Source organism: Mesoplodon mirus (assembly GCF_964341445.2).
Source record: "Mesoplodon mirus genome assembly, chromosome: 16".
NCBI classification, from domain to species: domain Eukaryota; kingdom Metazoa; phylum Chordata; class Mammalia; order Artiodactyla; family Ziphiidae; genus Mesoplodon; species Mesoplodon mirus.
Window position 1 is genome coordinate 55,297,463 of NC_138992.1, and position 20,409 is coordinate 55,317,871.

The following is a 20,409-nucleotide window of genomic DNA, read 5'->3' on the forward strand; positions in this document are numbered from 1 at the left end:
ATGCCAGACAGTCCTAAACATGGAAACTGCCTCTATTTTTACTAACTGAATGACCTTGAGAAAGGCCTTAACCTTGGTAAATACAGACCCACTGTGTTCTTTACTGGTCAGAATTTGCCTGGAGAGTTCTAGTCAATTCTGTGCATCAAAATTTCAGGGTGAAACAAACTGTCTATGACTGTTAAGAAGGGTGTAAAATGGTGTGGAGTTCACAAGGTGGGAGGTACAGCACTTAGCCTAGAAGAAGGGGACTTCAGGTGAATTTTTCAAATGTTAATATCTGAAGGGTTATCAAGTTGATTAGAGAGATTAGGGGTTAGGCTCAGATTATACTACTAAAAATGGCAGAATTAGGAAGTTAAAGAGAAGCAAATTTTAGCTCAATATAAAGTAACTTCCTAATAATGATATTCATTCTACCCTGGAACAGGCTGCTTCAAAAAGTATTCTAAGTATTAAAACAAAAGGTCAGGCTGAGGTTATAAGACCACTTATCTAGAATTTGGTAGAAAGTACACTGCACTGGAAAACTGATTTTAAATAATCTCAATAGTCTTTAAGGGGGACTAAGATGACCATGTCAGCTACGTGGTTTTTTTTGGGTTTTTTTTGTTTTTTTTTTTGCGGTACGCGGGCCACTCACTGTTGTGGCCTCTCCCGTTGCGGGAGCACGGGCTCCAGAAGCGCAGGCTCAGCGGCCATGGCTCACAGGCCTAGCCGCTCCGCGGCATGTGGGATCTTCCCGGACTGGGGCACGAACCCGTGTCCCCTGCATCGGCAGGCGGACTCTCAACCACTGCGCCACCAGGGAAGCCCCTCAGCTATGTTTTTATATTTGTCATTTTTCATAATAACCCTATAAAATAAATAGCATATTCTAAAGAAGAGGAAACTGAGGGCACGAGTTTAGCTTCATTTGATTATGGTAACATAGTAAGTGGCAGAGCTCACTTCCCAATCCTGATTCAGTTTGGGCTCTTTCCTCTACATCAGCGGATTTCAACCTTGGTTCACAACACAATCACCTGCAGAGTTTATAAAAGTTTCAACAACCAGGCCACATCCCTGACCAATTAAATCTATATCCCTAGCAGAGAGATCCAAGAATCATGATGGCCTGTAAAGTTCCCAAGTAATGCCAACATGCAGCCATGATTAAGACCCACTGCTCTATACCAAAAGTTGGCAACAATGGAACACACCCATGTTCATTTGTTTACATACTGTCTGACTGCTTTCAGGCTACAATGACAGACTTAAGTAACTGACTTTATGACCAACGAACCCCAAAATATTTACTGCTTGGCCTTTTACGGTAAAAATTTGCCAGCCTGTATCATATTATGTTCTAGCTCTTACAGGACCCATTTTCTGCCACTGAATAAAGGTGGATTCAGAGGCACTAAAAAGTTGTGTAAAATTTTAACAGCTGGAATGTAGCACATCACTGATACAACCAAACTTGTGAGTTAAGCAAGGTTCATCAGATAGTAATGTGATATCAATAACAAAACAGAATTTTCATTTATAAGATATTAGAGATAAGTTAAAAGCATACTAGACTACCAAAAATTAATTTATGATAGACTTAGTCCATTGATACAGCTAGGGGTGCTTGCTAAGATAATCACTAGCAATGTTATTTTTGAAAGTATGCACTGTGGTTCAAATTACTGTTTTTCTTCTCTTTGAATCACTCCAATTATGTGTGGCATTAATTTTAAGAACGGGGTTAGCTCTGATTAGTTTTGTCAATCAACTACTACACAAAATAATCTGCTAACTCCTTATATTGCGTGTTATCTATATAAATTTAAAAAAACACTACAGGGTTCCCACCATACTACTAAATGATTAATTCATGCAGAAAAAGACAATGTAGCTCTAATTCTGAGAACTGCTTCAAGGTCTTCTACACTAAAAATTAAGACAAAACATAAGTGCTGCTAAGAAAGTCTACTTACCATTAATACTTTAAAGAAACTACCTCTGGGGTTTTATTGCTAAATACTTGATAAGTAGGAGGGGAAAGATCAGCAAATAGTATTCATTACACATGCATACTGATTTTCACATGATTAAAAATTTCTACCAATGAAAATTAAACCCAAACCTAAACAGCCAGAGGAACCATTTCACGGGATTATGGCATTTTGCCCTTTGGGAACTAACAACAATGATTCTCTTTAACAGAAAGTACTCCATCCCCAGATGATCACCATCACGTAAATCAGACACTGAACAGTTACAGAGCTCTGAAGCAACACAAGCACTAAATCGTATATGACAGTGGTAGACAAGTCGGGGTCCACACAGGAAAACCTCAAACCCACTGGGCTACTTCTTCAAATAAGTTAAACACAGACAATCAAATTAAACGTAAAGAAAAGTTTCAAATCTATTTTCAATCTTCAACAATGGTCCCCCACTCACTCCATTTTTTTAAAAACCCACACTACAAATGTGATATGCTGAGGTTCTTATATATATTCCTTTGGGAATATATTGAAGAGAAAGGTCTCAGAGGCCTCTCTCTTACTTAACTAATGTAAATGAGAATGAAAATGAGGTAATAGTGGGACAAATTTAAAATATTCCAGCTTCTGAAAGATCTATGCGGAGCACAGAACAGTAGCTCTAAACAAAGTAGAATAATCCCATTAACATTTGCAAACTTCTATAAAACAATTATATGTTTACGAAGAAAATTAAGAATAAAGAGTGTTAACTAGATCTCAAAAATGTCCTGAAATGACACACGGATCACACATTACAACCAGAAGATTTTATCTTTTCCAGTACTGGGTACAAAAAGTGATCAGAGGCTAAAGATCAGGAAAGTCAAAGAACTATACATGGAGTCCACATTCCGTAAAATATGGGCAAATTCCTATATTTAACACAACCTTTGAGAAACTCACATCTACGCTTAGAGAAAAAACTAAGACATGCTAAATCTTACATTTAGTATAAGATTATGTAGGATATAATATGTGCTTGTTTGAGTGATTTTCTCCCTTCTATTATAAAGACTCAAATTTTAGTATTACTTATGTGTATTCTTTTTATAATGAAAAAAATACTTTAAGAATACACACAAGATTATATCCAACCAGAATTAGAACTGAAATACCTTTGTATATCCAGTATTTACCTGGTTCTTCCTTGATGAATGACAAATCTTCTTCTGGATAGGCAACAGGTGGCTGCATCACTGAGCAATCTTCTAAATTTGTTTCACTATTAGGTGGTATATTATAAATAAATCTCTTCGTAGCTTGGGTTTTCCTCCTTGTTTTGCCAGTATCTTGAATTCCCTGGGACCCCATATTATTCCAAATAAACACTTTTGTTTGACCTTGAGACTCATTTTCTGTCAATTCAGGTGAACCATCCTGGACCCAACTACTGTCATTCATTTGGTAGTTTTCTATTTGGCCCTCGTCGACGTTACAACCATCATTTTCAATTTTTACATTACTTGCCAAATTGGTAAGATTCCGTGTTGCCCAAAAACTGGCAATTTTTTGATCCCGTGATGAAGACAGGCCATCTCTGTTAACTGGTTTTCTATTATTATAGTCCACAACTACAGACTCTGGAGCTTCTGATTTAATGCTTATATTTAAGGCATCTTTAATGAAATTTCGGCAAGTTTGAACAACTTCACTCATTTGAAGATAGCTGGCCACTGTCATTACTTCAATGGCATTTTGGCTTGTGAGCACCAGGTTACCAGAATACAAGAAGTCCAAGATGACTGAAAAACCTTGAACTGCAGCAATATCTAAATGGGTAGTATTGTTTTGGTTAGGGCTTTCTTTGTTTGAAAAGCAATATAAAGTCTTAAAGAAACGGCTGCCTGCAACCAGGATGTTCTTATGAGCTTTAAAGATTTTTCCGCTCACCACAATGCTGACATCACAGAGAATACCTTTCTTCCTCTGTTCATTTAGTTGTCGAAGAAGTTGATAGCAATAAGAGTTCTCATTTGGCCTACTATTAAAGTCACAGTACCCCTCCTCTGATGGTATTTCTGACTCCTGTAATACATGGAAAACATTAATATTAAATTTTATTTACTTTTTAAAGCCATCAGACCAAAGACAACAAATCATTATCAGTAACTTTTTAAAAAGCACTATCAAATATACTAATTTGTTAGTAATCATTACATATTGAGACTGAAGTGTTCACAATCCCAAATACTGAGAGGAAAGGAGTGAACAGTTTAGCTTGCTTCAAGCCACTGTTATCATAAAAAAAAAAAAGAAACATCCTGAGGATCGGCAGAATTTCATTTAAAGAATATGTATCACATATCATGCTATCTTTTCAAATATAGCTGAAGACATGGATTAAGAATTATTTAAGGGACTTCCCTGGTGGCTCAGTGGTTAAGAATCCGCCTGCCAGTGCAGGTTTGAGCCCTGGTCTGGGATGATCCCACATGCCACGGAGCAACAAAGCCTGTGCGCAACTACTGAACCCATGAGCCACAACTACTGAAGCCCGCGTGCCGCAACTACTAAAGCCAGCGCACCTAAAGCCTGTGCTCCACCACGAGAAGCCACCGCAATGAGAAGCCGGCACACCACAATGAAGAGAAGTCCCTGCTCGACGCAACTAGAGAAAGCCCGTGCACAGAAACAAAGACCCAACGCAGCCAAAAATAAAAATAAATAAAATAATAAATACGTAAAACTCTTGGCAAACATTGAGTCAAATAGTTTAGGTCAACAAAGTTAATTAAATCTAATTAATGATAAAGTTAGGACCCTAATAAAAAATGTGCTTCAAACTACAGGAATAACCAAGTATATAATTTCCCAATCAATTTTCAAAATGACTTATCTCTTTAGGACCATAAATACTATCCATCAGGTAAAATTCCTGAACTCAAAATTCTTAATGTTTATAATCTTCCCTCTTAGCAATCTTATAAGTACTCATTACAGTTCATTTTAGCAACACTAAAGCTATGGTAATTTCCTATAAAATAACATGTGATATCAACAGAAAAAATAAAGGAGTGTGATCTAGATTTGGAATGCTGCCTATGCTAGTTATTAAGCGTGTGTCCTTGGGCAAGTCACCATGCCTTCTTAAACTAGAAAGCAGTAAGTACTATGAATGTTTCTAATTAAGAACTTCAGGACTTTACTCACAAAGTGACTAGGTGGTTAAGCTCCCTAAATAAGGCAGGTGTCTATTCTCTCAGCACCTTGGCTCAATAACTTTCATAGATAACTGAAGTAATAATTGTTTTCCAGCAAAAAAAAGTGCTTAGACATTTCTAGTAGAAAAGATAACTGACAATGCTGACCTTATTTAAGTGTTAAAGATTCATTACTTTCTTTGGCACAAAATATTAACTTAAATACAGGTCATTACTATAAAATAATGAGATACATATATACAGATCTATGAGTATATGAGCCTGGGAAAAACATGGAAAAGATACATGCTGGGAGGACTGATATGCTTGGAGAGGAAAAGAGAGAAGGAGGAATTAGGGGAAAAAGGGGTGTAGGGAAAAAAGCTGTTAGGACTGCAAAATATTTCTCATTGAATATTTTAAATGGTGGTGAGATTCCTGAAGCAATCCCACATCTCCATTTAACCCCACCATGGGTAGGGCTAAATTACAAAAATAACAGGTTTCATTCTGAGTCCTGAACACAGGGGGTCATGCATATAACAATCCCAATTCTCTGAAACTAAACCAGATCACATAATCTATCTAAGAATTTTCGTGCTGCTTCCAGGTATGAGAAGTCAACTGAAAGAACCAAAACACTAGAATTCCGGGACACTTCAGTATTTCACAATAATGAAACATTACAGATAACCCTGCAAATCTGGAGTACACGATCACTACAGAATGAAGTGCAGAAAGTGGAGAATTTCCTTTGCATTTCCAACTGACCCTTGGCAGCATCCCTATCACTTCCCAGCACCTCAACTGCATACTTATACTTCATACTTATACTCACTGCATACTTATACTGCATACTCATACTTCATACTTACACTGCATACTTATACTTCATACTTTTATACTGCATACTTATACTGCTTACTCATACTGCATACTTATACTTCATACTTATACCTCATACTTACACTGCATACTTATACTGCATAGTTATACCTCATACTTTTATACTGCATACTTATACTGCATACTTATACTTCATACTTTTATACTGCATACTTACACTGCATACTTATACTGCATACTTATACTTTTATACTGCATACTTACACTGCATACTTATACTGCATACTTATATACTGCATACTTATACTGCATACTTATACTTCATACTTTCATACTGCACACTTATACTGCACACTTATACTCCAACCCCACCCCCACATTCTTGCTCTGCCAGACCAAAATATTCTAAATTGGCTATATTTTCCTACTGAAACACCCAATCCTAAGCAAAACCTGCTAACAGCCACAGTTGGAGTAAAGTAATCAAGTAATTCATGATTAAGTCCCAAATGTTTGCTTTGAGGGGCTGGAGGAAAGGAAGTGAGGTTATAAAGACATTTTAACTTTTAGATCTTGTACATAAACCAACCAGTATGTTGTGAAGTTTCAAACTATTTAGCAAAGGGAATGGGAAATGTTTAGGACTTGTATGAATATATAAAGAACTAAACCAATACTAAAAATATATAAAATAGTTACTGCTGTAGTATAATTTTCTACAGAAGCATCATACTGTTTACTTTTACTAAAAGACTTTTTACTAATTTGCTTATGCTCTCTATTCACTACAGCAAATTTCCAAACTGCAGCATCTTTCTTTGATGCAAGCCTAAAACTAAGCTTTGCTATGCATGCCATACCTGCCCAGCAAAGCTCGTTCGGTTCAAAGTTCTAACAGGTATTGTAGTAACAGTATGAATACTTGGAAGAAGCAAAAAGCACTGATCAAAATTTAGCAGCACATCATGAAGGAGTCTGTGGAAGCAGTGAATTAGCATGTACAAGTCAAGAAGTGCCTGAAGTTTATACACTAAGCAGTTCAAAACACTTTAAAAAGGAGGTGGCTACATCATAGCCGTTATTTTAGGCCATGGTGACTGTTCTGAATTTTCTGGGCCAGTCCTAATTTCTGTAATTCTCTGCCATTATCAGACCAAATGTCCTAATTTTTAAAAATAACTTAGACAAAAGCCTATCCACCAAAATATTTGCCCATTCCATTTTTGACACAAACTATGCAAAACCAAACACGCTATTCAACCACTACTTTTTCTCATTACTATTGTGCAAGAACAGTAATGTTACCTGTTTCTACAAGCAACACCAGCTGTTTCTCCTTCAGTATTGATCAGAGCACTGTGCCATGTTTCTGTAGCACCTATTAAACATGCTCTTCACAATGAAGGGTTTAAAGTCAAGAATATATGTATTCAACAAGCGGGAGTATTATTTGAGGATATGGGTAAAACAGAGCAAAATAAGCACTAAAATAAACTGCCAATATTATTTGCTGAAACAAATAAATTCCTAGTACTAAAGACAAAAGTCATAATAGATCCCTAAGAAGTCATCTATCTCTCTAGTTCTTTCTTTAACATTCTATGTCCATTCTCAGTATATTGATAAACATGAGATATCACTGATAAGTAAAAATATACTGATAAAAAGGTTTGAATATTTCCAAAACTAGTCTTTTTAAAGACCAGTTGGAAAATTTTCTATTCTCTTTCCCGAAAAGGAAAACACGACTTAGCCCAGACATTAGTCTAAACTAGATAAACAAGGAGATTTTAAGGGAATGGTCAGACTTCAAAAATCAGACAATTTGCTGTACCAGAGAATCTATAAATATGAAAAGTCTTCCGTTATTTTATTTGTGAAGATGCCCATACGTAAAATTATAATTTTAGATCTGGAAGACACCTTAATTAACTTTTCCAAAATTAAGAAAATATAGAAAAGTATACATTTGGTTAAAATCCTCACAGCTTATTATCTTCAAATTTATTTCCAGAGAGGACAAAAAATAGTAAATATTTTACTCAGAGAAAAAGCTGCTAAAAGCTTGAAAAATCCTGACTTTACTCACTTATTTAATAAGCATTAAGTGAATGCCTACTTTAGACAGGTTGTACATTGCAGACCCAAAATGAATTAGTTCCCAACCTGAAGTTATCACTACTGAGCAAGATTCTTAAGGTACTGAAGAGTATAACAAGCATGTTATGAGAGCAGAGAGGAAGTGTATCTAATCCAGTTTTTTTGGAGGTGGGGGAGGAGATGCTTTTTGAAAGAAAGATCTGAGCTGAACCTTAAAGGATGCCAAGAGTGGAATGGTAGGATGAGCACTCTAAGCAAATGAGATGGCATGAGAAAAAGAACCAAGATGGTCTACAGATCCTCACAATTCTAGATTTATGAAAGAACTTCAAGGTGATCCCAAAAAAGCCCAAGAAATGCAAATATGCTCTTATGAATGTTTTTGGAGCTAAGTGTCTATAAGTTGCATCAGATTATCAAGAGATTCGAATCCTGCACAAGATTAACCACTGCCATAGGTGCCTACACAGCTTTAGAAGTAGTGATCTGATTGAATTAGCAGATAGAGATGACTGTGGCAGCAAAGTGGAGGATAATTATCAGGGGATGAAGACTAGAGATACTGTGACCAGGGGAATCTATTGTTAATAGTGCAACACACTGCACTGGCCAAGAAACAAGGACCTTAATTAGGTAACAGAGATAATAATGGGGGGAGAGGTAGAGAGGCAGAGCCTGGAAAAAAATTTGGAAAGTAAAATCCATACTTGAGTGATTAACTAGATTTCAAGGTAGGGGAGGGGAGGGAGATCATAGGGTCTTCACAGCATTCTAGCTGGGGGAGCTAGATAATGCCACCAACCTGCAGAGAATCCAAGACCACACTACCCAGTCTCCCCACCCTTCTGAGGGGTACAATGGGAGAGAGAACTTCAGTTGCAGTGAGCTCATCTGTGGTCAATCCATAAATAAAGAAATGCTATTTGGCTAAAAAAATCAAATAATTAGTATTTACCTCCCTACCCAGAATTATAGTCCTCTTTTGATAAATGGATCAGTAGAAAAAACAGTTTCCAACATAAACATCAAAGTGTAAGCTAAAAGCATTAAAACCAAAAATCTTTACTACTGAAAGATTTAAAACATCAATGTCCACTTACAAACCCAAATTCCGTTTCTAGTAATGAGGACAAACAAGGCCACTGCGAACATGATGCCAAATAGATGCCTGCTAGTAGTACTGACAAATTATGTAACAGTCAGTAGAGAAAGAAAGGAAAATCTCCTTTGCAATCTTCTATCACTTCTCTGATCTCCTTGAGTGATGGCATCTTTCCTTGCAATTTAAGTACTATCCCTAGAAATTCTAAATCTATAGGCCTGGGGTATTAGCCTTCAGGTGATTACAACTTCCAACCATTTTAGATGCCAAAAATATGCTTTATTACGAGCTCTCCTCAAAACCCACACATACACACTACACAGGTGCTTCTAAACAGCAACTTACGCGTATTTCATCGTGGTTCTCCCCTGCTTAAAACTGCTAAATAGTTTGCCCATTGTTAGCAGAATAAAATATCAATACAATCATTTCAACATAAAAAGATCGTCCATAACCTGGAGTCTGTCTACCCATTCAAACTTGATTTTTCATCCTGCTCAACAACCAAATTATCTACTTCTCAGACACATCAAGCCATCAATTTCCACTATGCTCAAGCTGCTTCCCACTGCAATGCCTGGAATGCCCTCCCCTCTTCAACACTTATTCACTTAACACAATTAAGTTAGGAGCCAATTCTACAAGCTTCTCCCAACCTTCACAAATAGAACTGATGACTTTCCTTAGTGTCTTAACTGTAACTTGAATATACTTCTAACATGGTAGCTATCATTTTATGTCTGTCTCTCCTTACTAGAGTACAAGTTTCTTGAGGGCAGAAAAATGTCTTATTTATATAGGTTTATCTTCAGTGCCTTGTATCTACCTAATATGTGTATGTAAATTTAAGAGGGAGAAACAAGCCAATTCTAGATACACTGTAACATATAGTAAAAACCACAAGGAAAAGGAACCAGCTTTTACCAAATCAAACACAATGAATGACTGTTAGAACCTATGTATTATACAAACTGATTACTTAATGGGCCGTAGGCTCCGTAGTCATCTGTAATACCTAGTTCTCCTTGCTAGTTTAAGGTTTTTTCAGTCTTTCTTCCAAAATCTTTAAAACAAACAAACAACATATTTTTGCCAAATGCAAAGAAGGCTAGTAGATCTGTCCCACCTTTGCTTTTGTTGCTCACCAACATATTCCAATTAGTAATTTTAATCAGATCACTGATCTGAATTAAATATTTACTTTCTGGAAAGGTTAACTAAATTTATAACAATAACACATTTGAGTGCATGTTTTAAGCTTACTAAACTGGAAAGAGTTGACAGAATGTGTGATTTAGGCTACGAAAATTTCACAACTGGGTAGAAAGTGATCTGAACCAAGATACAGTGGTAATCACTGTTATTAAAGCAATTTTAAAGTCCTCTGGGCCAAATGGTCAACTCCTATATGAGCTAATCACTGAACCTGACTCTTAAGATATAGGCAGTTGTTACTCAAAACAGAAACTACATGTTGTCCCTTACAAATCCTTAAAAATACAAGGGTATTTCTGAAATAGAAGGCTCCAGAACACATTCTGAAAGCATATTTATGGACGTCTCCCATGAGCAATCCTTAACAACCAACATCCAAATAACAGAAGAATATCAAAGGTTTTAAGAATGTGCCACAGGGAATTCCCCGGCGGTTCAATGGTTAGGACTCCACACTTCCAATGTAGGGGGCACAGTTTCGATCCCTGGTTAGGGATCCCACAGGCGTGAGGTACAGCCAAAAAAAAAGAAAAAAAAAAAAAAGAATGTGCCGCAGTTTTTTGGCCACCACCATGGAATTAATGGAAAATAACTTTTCTCTTACAGAAGGCATATAAGAAACAAAAAGTAAAGTAACCCTTATTCACATACTAAGATTTGGCCAAACTCTTCTCAAAAAAACAGGCCTCCATGTGCTCCTGATTACGTTTAAATAAGAGAGGATAAACACACAGATGCGTGTATGTACAAAGACTGTGGAAGTAGATAGAAGAAACTTATTGGGAGGTGAGGGGGAACTAGGTAAGAGGGAGACTCATCTGCTATTATTTATCCTTCTATACTTTCCAATTTTTGAAAATGAGCATGTATTATTTTCATAATAATAAAACTATCTTGCTAGTCCTCTGGGTTTAAAAAAAAGGGGAGGGGAGGATAAAGGGAGTGAACTACACCCTAGCCTCAAACTTAATTCTTGCCAGAGGAACTCCAAAACTCTTATTTCAGCATTTTTAAGACAGGACAAGGTTAATGCAAGATATTTCTTACGAAGGTGAGAAAAACTGCATGTATGATGAGAAAGTCTCAATGTTCAAAGAACTGAATGGCCAGAGTCTCTAAAAGTATGAAGAAGAGAACTGGTTTGCTCTCTAGAATCAAGAGTGATTCCATGAGATAAAGTGGCTCCCAAACTGAGAAAACTGGTAACACTGAGACATGAGGTACCAAGTCCCCCCCAAAAATGTTGTTATAGTTACCTACAAGGAAAATAAGTAATGATGACAATAACAGTTATCATTTACTGAGGGATTATGTGCTGGCATATATACTTTGCATACATGAGGAAACTAGAAGGTAACTAACTCATTTTCCTGCCAAGAAAGAGGATTAGGACTCAGGTCCCCCTTCTTTAAACTCAAGAGTGCTCTTACAGATTGTGCTATACTGCCTCCTACAGGTAATCAAAGGCTACATGGCAATGGAAAAAAAGAGTGATTAACTCTGCCCGTAGGAAAAAATAAGTCAGTTCTTGAACCTGACACTCATGTAATAACAAGACAAAAGGATTCTATAGGTGGTACCTGGGGTCAATCACAAGGTAACACCCCAAACTAAGGTTAGTTAGAATGAAAACAGAAATAACATCCAAAATCCAATCCAGGGAACCAATAAATAGCCTTAGACAAACATGACTACTAAACTTTATTATTCTCAGTCTAATGAAATAATGTCCTAAGAGAAAAAAGGTGGTCTACAGATTATATCTGTAAAAAGGGAGTTTAAGGGGGCAAAGGGTAAGGGAGGGATGACTCACGGATTAAGTTTAGAAAAGGTTTTACCTAGGAATGAATTCCCTAATCCAGACATATGCCTAGGGGAGAAGGATACACCACACTAAGTCTATCATAAAGTTATCCACTAATTCCCCTTCCTGATTTCAGGTTCACTAAGCAGCTAATTATAATTTGTACTCCCATTCAGATCTGCCTACAGGTAGACTACGCTGAAGAAGATAAGAGTAACTGGTCCACTGGATTAGGAAAATTCATTCTGATTGTCTTTTTAAATGTTTCTAAATAACCAACTTACCATTTAGAAAAGCACACTTTCATTTTCACAAGCCTTCCACCTCCATCATACTACTAAATAACTTCAAGAATATGTAACTCTTTAAAGCCTCTAGACTCCTCTTCTGTAAAATGGGAACAGAATAATTACTTGCCAGAGCAGAGTAAGGGACATCTGTATTCGGCATACAGAAGACAAGTTTGGCACTCCAGTGCCCAAGCTCACAAAGCTAGTAATTGCAGAAAGCTGAGATCTGAACCGAGATTTACTCCAAAACTTTTTTTTTCCATTGCAACATTCCTTATAGACTTCAGTCTCATTTATCACGAAGAACTGTAAGACTTGGGACAATTTACTTAACCTTTCTGGGCCTTATATCTTTAAGTGACCTTCCTTCTAGGGCTTAGGCAACTAAAACTTGTGCAAAAACTGTTGCCATAGCCCCCTGAGAAAAACAACCCTATGCTTTAACGTTAAAGCCTCAACTTCTGGGAAACTTCTGGGCTACAGGGTTATTGGATAGTGCCTAATTAACTCCAGTATAAGTGTTCTGAACAGCAAGATCACTCCAATAAAGACACAAAGGGACTTAATATCCGAAAGGTGACTTTCTAAAATCAATGGCTAGCAATACAAAAGAATAAATTCGATCCACCACCACAGGTTGTCTAAAAGTCTTCGAAGCACTGATCAACATCTGTTTGGCTTGAAAAAGGATTATCAAAATGGTAAGACTATTATCTTTAGACTAGAAATATTAAAACAAGAGCTAAGAACAACTGAAGTATAGCTTACTTGTTTTATAACTAAGAACTTATGATTTTAAGGAGTCTGGTAAATACATTCTCTACCAGTCCAAATCAACTACTTGGTATAAGTAACTTTACATTAAACATTTCAAATATGCTAAGTTTAAAGTAAACTGCATTTACAAGAAACTTTTTGAAAAGGGGGGATTACAGAAAACCTCAGCACAAAAATCTGGGTAGAAGGAAACAAAAACTACCACAATTTACCAAAAGTATGCCTTTGGAAAGAGAAGTTCAACAAGTTTAACGGAGATGGATTTAGTAAAATAATCCACGAAAAAGGAGTCTTATCCACATAGCTTCCTCTACATTTACATACTGCTCTCATATTTCACATTATCCTGATATGATAAAAAATATTTTTCTCCGTTGGATGTTCTCCTAAAAGGGGTAGCGTCAAAGATTAAGGAAATTGTTTAATTCATTCTTCAAAGAGTTACCAGATTTGACTTCCACCGGCAAGCTGAAAGACTACCAACATAAAGCAGCTTTCCTAAAACCACAGCTAATAACATTTTGACCCCACAAAGCTAACCTTACAGGGTTAAACCCTTCCACCTCGCGTATTAAACTTTCCTTTTGATTCAACCTGATGGGCAAAGAAATCTGCGTCATGAAAAAATTAAAACAAATTCAGCGCTACAATTAGAAAATTGTTATTCCCCCCCTCCCCCTCCCCCGGTAACTTTTGAAAACTTGTTCCCAGGTTTTCTAACCCCCCCACGCGTAAGCTCCCGACACCTCTCTCCCAACAGGAAAGATGTCTTCACCCAGGAAAACGGGGTTTTCAGCTGATAAACCTTTCTCCCGAAGCAGAAGCAGAATACACCGTACCTGGGCGTTGGCTTCGTGGAGTTTGTGCTCAGTAGAGACGTGATGCCTCAGAAGGAGGGTTTTCTTGTAGTTGCGGGTCCCTCGCGAAAGCTCGTCGTGCCCCACTGGAGGCAGGTCCCCGCTTACCCCGTCCTCGGGGGTCTTCTGGCACCAGCCGCAAGACATAAGGCCAGTATCCTTGGAATAGCGCAGCCAGGGAAAATCTTTGAGCCAGGAGGTCTGAAAGGAGCACTGGAGCTTCTGCATTAGGGACTTGGGCCGCGCGAGCGGGAAGTGCTGGACAGTCTCTCCTTCGCCAGCTCCCACTCCGCTGCCCTCCGCTTCGTCCCCGCCATCGCCGCCCGACCGCCTGCTGCTGCTGCAGCTGCCGCCTTCCGCCCCGCTGCCGTCGCCCAGGCTCGCCCCCTCCTCTTCGTCCTCGGTGCTGTCGCTCAGGGACGCGCCGTCTGGCATCAACTCCTTCCCCTCCAGCGCGTCCAGCTCCAGCTCCACGGCCGCGGGCCCTCGCCCATTGAAATGCCTCAGGGGCCACGCCGAGGTCTCGGGCCGGCCGCGGCTACTGCCATTGTTGCCGAGCCCCCCGCCGCCGCCGCCGCCTCGGAAGGCCAGAGTCCGACGGTTCCTTTCCGCTAGCAGGGGGCCCCCTGCGCCACCGCCGCCCAGAGAGGTGGGGCCGCCCGCGTCTTGGGGGAGCAGCAACTCCTTGGTTTCCTCGGCGGCGGCGGCCACTCCGGCAGAGGCCTCCAGGTCTTGGGGCTCCAGGCCCTCCAATTCCACTTCCTCGTCGGCCCCCCGCCCATTGAGCTGCTGCGGCGCTGGCGGCTGGGGCTGTCTTGGCTGGGGGTGCTGGGGCCAAGCCGAGGCCTCCCCGCCAACGTTATTGTTCGCGGAGCCGCCGCCGCCGCCGCTGGCGGTGACCAACCCGCCTCCTCGGAACGCCAGCGTCCTGCGGTTCATTTCACTGAACGACATGGCGCGCGCCGCCGCCGCCGCCGCCCGGTGCCCCGGCTCGCGCCCGGCCTCGGGCCGCGTCCCGCGCGCTCCCCCTCCGCTTCGCCCCCGCCCCCACCCCGGGCGTTCCGGTCTCGCGGGGCTCGGCCTCGCCCTCCCGCCCGGCTCGCGCTCGCTCCCCGGGGCTACCTCACGCGTCCGCCGCCGCCGCCGCCGCCCGCCGGGCCGCCGCCTCCGGCCGCCTCGTAATCCTCCACCCCCGCCCCGCTGCGCTCCGGGCAGCGTCCCGCGCGGAGAAGGGGGCGGGCGGCGGAGAGGTGAGCAGCGAGCCGGGGCGCGTGGGGCCTTCGAAGTTGAGAGGCGGAGTGCGGGGAGACCCTCCGCTGCCCCCTCTTTAAAGCCGCGCGCACACACCGACCCTCCAAACAGATATCCTTCCTCCGGCGCGCCGAGGAGTCCCAACCCGCTGCCGGCTTCCGAGGCGCTGAGGGCGAGAAGCACGTTAAACTGCCGGGCTCCGCCACATAACGAACCGACAATAAAGCCGGCGGAGCGTTTCCGTCCGACCAGGCCCCGGCGGAGGTCGAATGGCAAATGAACAACGGACCGTGCGCCCACAATGCACCGGGGTAGCAGTAACCGCTGGAGGGGGAAAGGGTGGGGGCCGGGCTGGGGGAGGGGGGCTGGGCTTGGGGCTGGGCTGGGGTGGGGTGGGGTGGGGGCGCCAGGGGACCGGGAAAGGGGCCGGGCCGCGCCTCCGGCCTGGGGGCGGGGGTGCGGCCGCGGGGAAGGAAGTCGGCCGACGAGCGGGGGACAAAAGGCCGGGCGGCGGGCTGGGGGTCTCGGGGAGGGGGCGGGCGTGTGCGGCCGGGGCCGGGCTCCGCGGAGGACTAACAGCTGGGGAGTGTCAGGGTCTGGCCGTCTCCCCGCTGCCCGCACGCACCTACCCGCGCCCGGGAAGCACATTTTCCTTCTCTCGCCACGAGTTCACCTGGGACTTTGGAAATAACTGTGCGGTGGGAGCTGCGCTCCAGCCTTGTCATTTGCTGGGGGTGGGTGGCGGTGCCCAAGGAAGTGAACTTATTTTGTTCCTTCACAAAGACTGGACCGGGCTGTGCCTTTCACGCGAGGAGGTTGCAACCACGGACACCTCCTCGTCTGATGCATTGTGTGTGCGAGGCAGCACCTCAGGCCCAAGGCAATAATCATTTCACAGAAAATGCACCGCCCCGAGTGTCTTATTGCTGTGATGAAATGGAAATTTAAATAAAAGGTCGAACACGTGCGTTCAGTGGGAAGTATTGACATGGGTGTTACATCACCAGCAGCCAATCAGATAACTCCAGTCGTGTTTATACTTCTACAACCACCTTGTGAGTATTACAGTATGTCATAACGTTATAAATATTAGGCAGGGTTTTCCCCAAGAGTGGGGAGGAGTCTGCTTATACAGACGCTGCGTGCGACTCCGAAGATCGTGTGTTTAAAGGCAAGAATTGATTTGTAAGACTTGGTTTTTTTAACTGTTTACACTGCATTTGGAATTTAGAATGATTAGAAGAACAGATGGAGCTGGAAATGAAACTCTTACCATAATAATCGTAGTCAAGTTTTTCCGAAGATTTTCCATCTTAGAGCCCTTATACTCCTATTTAAAAATTTTTAATATGCTAAATTTAGCAAAATCTAAAGTGTTTAGATTCATTTTACTATTTTGAAATGTGAAACAAACTTGTAAAAACACAGGAAGAAAAAATAAAAGGAAAAGCAAAAAAAAACAAGAAGTGTGAAATCTTAAATTATTTTTATTCAAACCTATTTCAGGTTAAAAAAAGATTCTCAAACTATGGAGGAGCTTTTTACTCTTTTAAGAAATATAACAAGAGGACTAAATGAAACAGTGTATGTAACCTTAAAAATAACTCAGTAAATTAAAAATTAAAAAATATATATTAAAAGTTTAATCACAAACTAATGTAAAATATGTTCAAGATAATCATTGAGTGGGAAAAAATGATATGTTACTTCTTACATTAATATATGTCAGGACGTGCTTGGGGAAAAAAATACAAAGTGTACAGTTGTAGATTATCCTGTGTTAGAGGTTTTAATCTTCTACATTATATATTAATGGAAATTGTGTATGTTTAATAAAGAGCATGTGTTACAGTTTTTAGGTTCTCTTGTGATTCAGAAGTTTCTACTTTTAAAATAATATTTAAAGCTTTGAATATACCATGTGGAATATGGAATATGCTATGTTTTTCAAGATTAACTTTAAAAAATCAGGTTTTCCCAGACATATTATAAAATACCATTTGTCTTAATATTTTTAAATGGACTAAAAACATGCATGCACAGCCAGACTCATATGTTATTGATTATATAGATTTAGTCAAAACAACTTTCACTTGATTCACTGTAATTTTGGTATCTGTATAAATGAGCAGTGTTGTATATCAAACAAAAAATATGAGTTCTACCTTATAGATGAAATGTAATTTTAAGTACTAACTTGCCACAAAAAGATTTTGGCTTTAAGATTTTTTTTCAGTAATGATCATATTGCCACCTGTCCATATCGTCACCTGGCCACCAGTGATCAACAGCTTGAAATTCCAATATATGTCCTCAGGTTGGTACAGTTTGTGGGTTTTTAAAAGATTTTGTCCAGCTTTGTTTTAGTTGGAAAGTTTAGGACAGTGGAATCTATGATGACCTAATTTGTACGTTAGAGAAATGAGAGGATTCTGCCTGCTTGGCTGTATATATTATGTGCTTCCATGTAATATATGGAAGAATGTTATAATAATACTGTGCTTTGTCCTTAATGCATTTTTTAAAATTCTAGGCACTTTGCAAATAAATACATATACATTATTTATTCAATTTTAACCACCACTGCCTCCTCCATAAAAGGAGGGAACAGTTACTGAAGTTAATTGCTTATCTAGGGTTAAGGTGATGGCAAGTAAAATGTACTTAAGAACTTTTTAATTTCAACTTTAAAGATTATTTTCATTCCCATACTGTTAAATTCATATCTTTGCTTCTTTTTTTTTTTTTGCGTTACTCGGGCCTCTCACTGTTGTGGCCTCCCCCGTTGCGGAGCACAGGCTCCAGACGTGCAGGCCCAGCAGCCATGGCTCACGGGCCCAGCCGCTCCACGGCATGTGGGATCTTCCCAGACCAGGGCACGAACCCGTATCCCCTGCATCGGCAGACGGACCCTCAACCACTGCGCCACCAGGGAAGCCCGCTTCTTTTCATCTTATATGCCTAGTACATAGTAGGCAATATATAAGTTTAAGCTAGTATTATTATTTTTGCTGATTCCGATAGCACCAGAATCACCAGAAATGCTTGAATCCAAAAAGTTGTTAATTGTGTCCGAACTCTATTTTTCTCAGACATATATCTTACCTTGTATTTTGTAAAATTCACATCATCTTCTGTCTGGAATTATGTTTAAACGTGCACTGATGAGGAATGAACAACACTAGATTCAAGTGGTACAAATAAATGACTTAAATTCTAGGGCCACTGACCGCCTAACAGCCAAACAGTGGGAGTGTGTGGTGTATGTGTGTGTATGTATTTATATTTTTATCATTTTATATGTATAAATATATACTCAGGTGTCTTCTTCTAAACCCTGAAGGAAGATCGAATCAGAAACAAAGTTCAAGAGGATAGTAATCCACAAATGGCTACAAATACCCTGTACAAGGGAACTTTGAGTAACAGAAGGGGATGTCCTGTTCTGTAAATGGAGTTTTTAAGAATTCCCCCACCCCTTCCAGCCTCCTAGCAGCAAGCCAGGATCTGTTCTCCCCTCTAGCCCCTATATTTACGGTTGGGGTTCTACCATATTTAAGGGGATTCCCCCTTATGCTTACCAGGGGAACCCCTTCAGAATGGGGCACCCCCAACACATTTGTCCCCTAATTTCACTTTAGGCTATGTGGAACTGCTGCAGGTTACCATGATAACTCTTCCACTGTAACTGTATGATGAGGCTGAGCTCCTAGACCTGGTTCAGCTGATTTCTGACAGTCAAACTTGACTGTCCTTTATTGCCTTGGTAGAGGCACTTTGCCTCTGTCAGCACTTTGCCCCTTTAGGTTCTAGGGACAATGGTCTGTGATTCCATCTGTGGCACTGACATGAGTCATCCACCAGAATAAAGTACCTGAGAATAGAGACTCTGTATTATTCACTCTTATTCTCCCCTACTCCTGCACCAACCCAGCACAAAGTAGGCAATTAATAAATGTTTATTGGATAATCATCTTCCCTTGCAATCTGTTTTGGTAGGCCACTGTTTTGTTTCTTCTTCTTTCCCTTAGATAATTAAAAATACTCTTTTTAAAGATATTGACCTACCGTTTCCATTGCATTTACATTAAAAGCAGCAATAATCATATAACACACGATGGAATATCATTCAGCCCTTAAAAAGAAGGAAATCCTCTAGAGAATGGACTTGAGGATATGGGGAGGGGAAGGGTAAGCTGTGACAAAGCGAGAGAGAGGCACGGACATATATACACTACCAAACGTAAAATAGCTAGTGGGAAGCAGCTGCATAGCACAGGGAGATCAGCTCGGTGCTTTGTGACCACCTAGAGGGGTGGGATAGGGAGGGTGGGAGGGAAGAAAAAAAATTCTCTATTTATTTTGATATATTTTAAAACAATAAAACTGAATAAATAAATGTAATAGAATTAATAGATGAGTAATAAACCTTTTGAATTTTGAAAAAAAAAAGAAGGAAATCCTGCCATTTGCAACAACATGGATGGACCTTGAGGACATTATGCTAAGTGAAATAAGCCAGACACAAAGGGAAAAATACTACGTGATGCCGCCTATGTGAGGAATCTAGTCAAACTCATAGAAGCAGAAGGTGGAATGGTGGTTGCCCTGGCTGGGAAGAGAGGGCAATAAGAGGTATTAGTCAAAGGGTACAGTTTCACTTATACAAGATGAATAGTCTTAGAGATCTACTGTATAGTATAGTGCCTATAGTTAACCATACTGTACAGTACACTTAAAATTTTGGGAAGAGGATAGATCTTAAGTGTCCTTATCACACAAAAAAATCAGTAAACAGACTGGGCTGTAGGAAACTTTGGGAGATGATGGATACATTTATGGCATAGGTAATGGTAATGGTTTCATAAGTGTATACGTATCTCCGAACTCATCAAATTGTGTACATTAAATATGTACTGCTTTTCATATGTCAATCATACCTCAATAAAGAGGCTTAAGCAAAAACAATGATAATCATGGAGTTGAATATAAATAATATTAGCACCATT

The 20,409-nt window shown here is 40.3% G+C and overlaps 1 protein-coding gene across 3 annotated transcripts in view; it reads right to left on the minus strand.

The window, feature by feature from the left end:
• The window catches only part of ZBTB10 (zinc finger and BTB domain containing 10), a gene marked incomplete at its 5' end in the record, with an annotated part of 35,431 nt that extends 19,179 nt beyond the window's left edge, over positions 1-16,252 (minus strand). The window contains 2 exons of one of the 3 annotated variants that reach the window (XM_082600849.1): positions 3,155-4,043; positions 16,030-16,252. In XM_082600849.1, coding sequence (XP_082456975.1) covers positions 3,155-4,043; positions 16,030-16,125 — 985 coding nt within the window. Of the gene's footprint in view, positions 1-3,154; positions 4,044-14,131; positions 15,104-16,029 lie in introns of those variants that run through there. The other 2 variants (XM_082600847.1, XM_082600848.1) reach the window with 2 other exon arrangements.
• Positions 16,253-20,409: the final 4,157 nt, after the last annotated feature.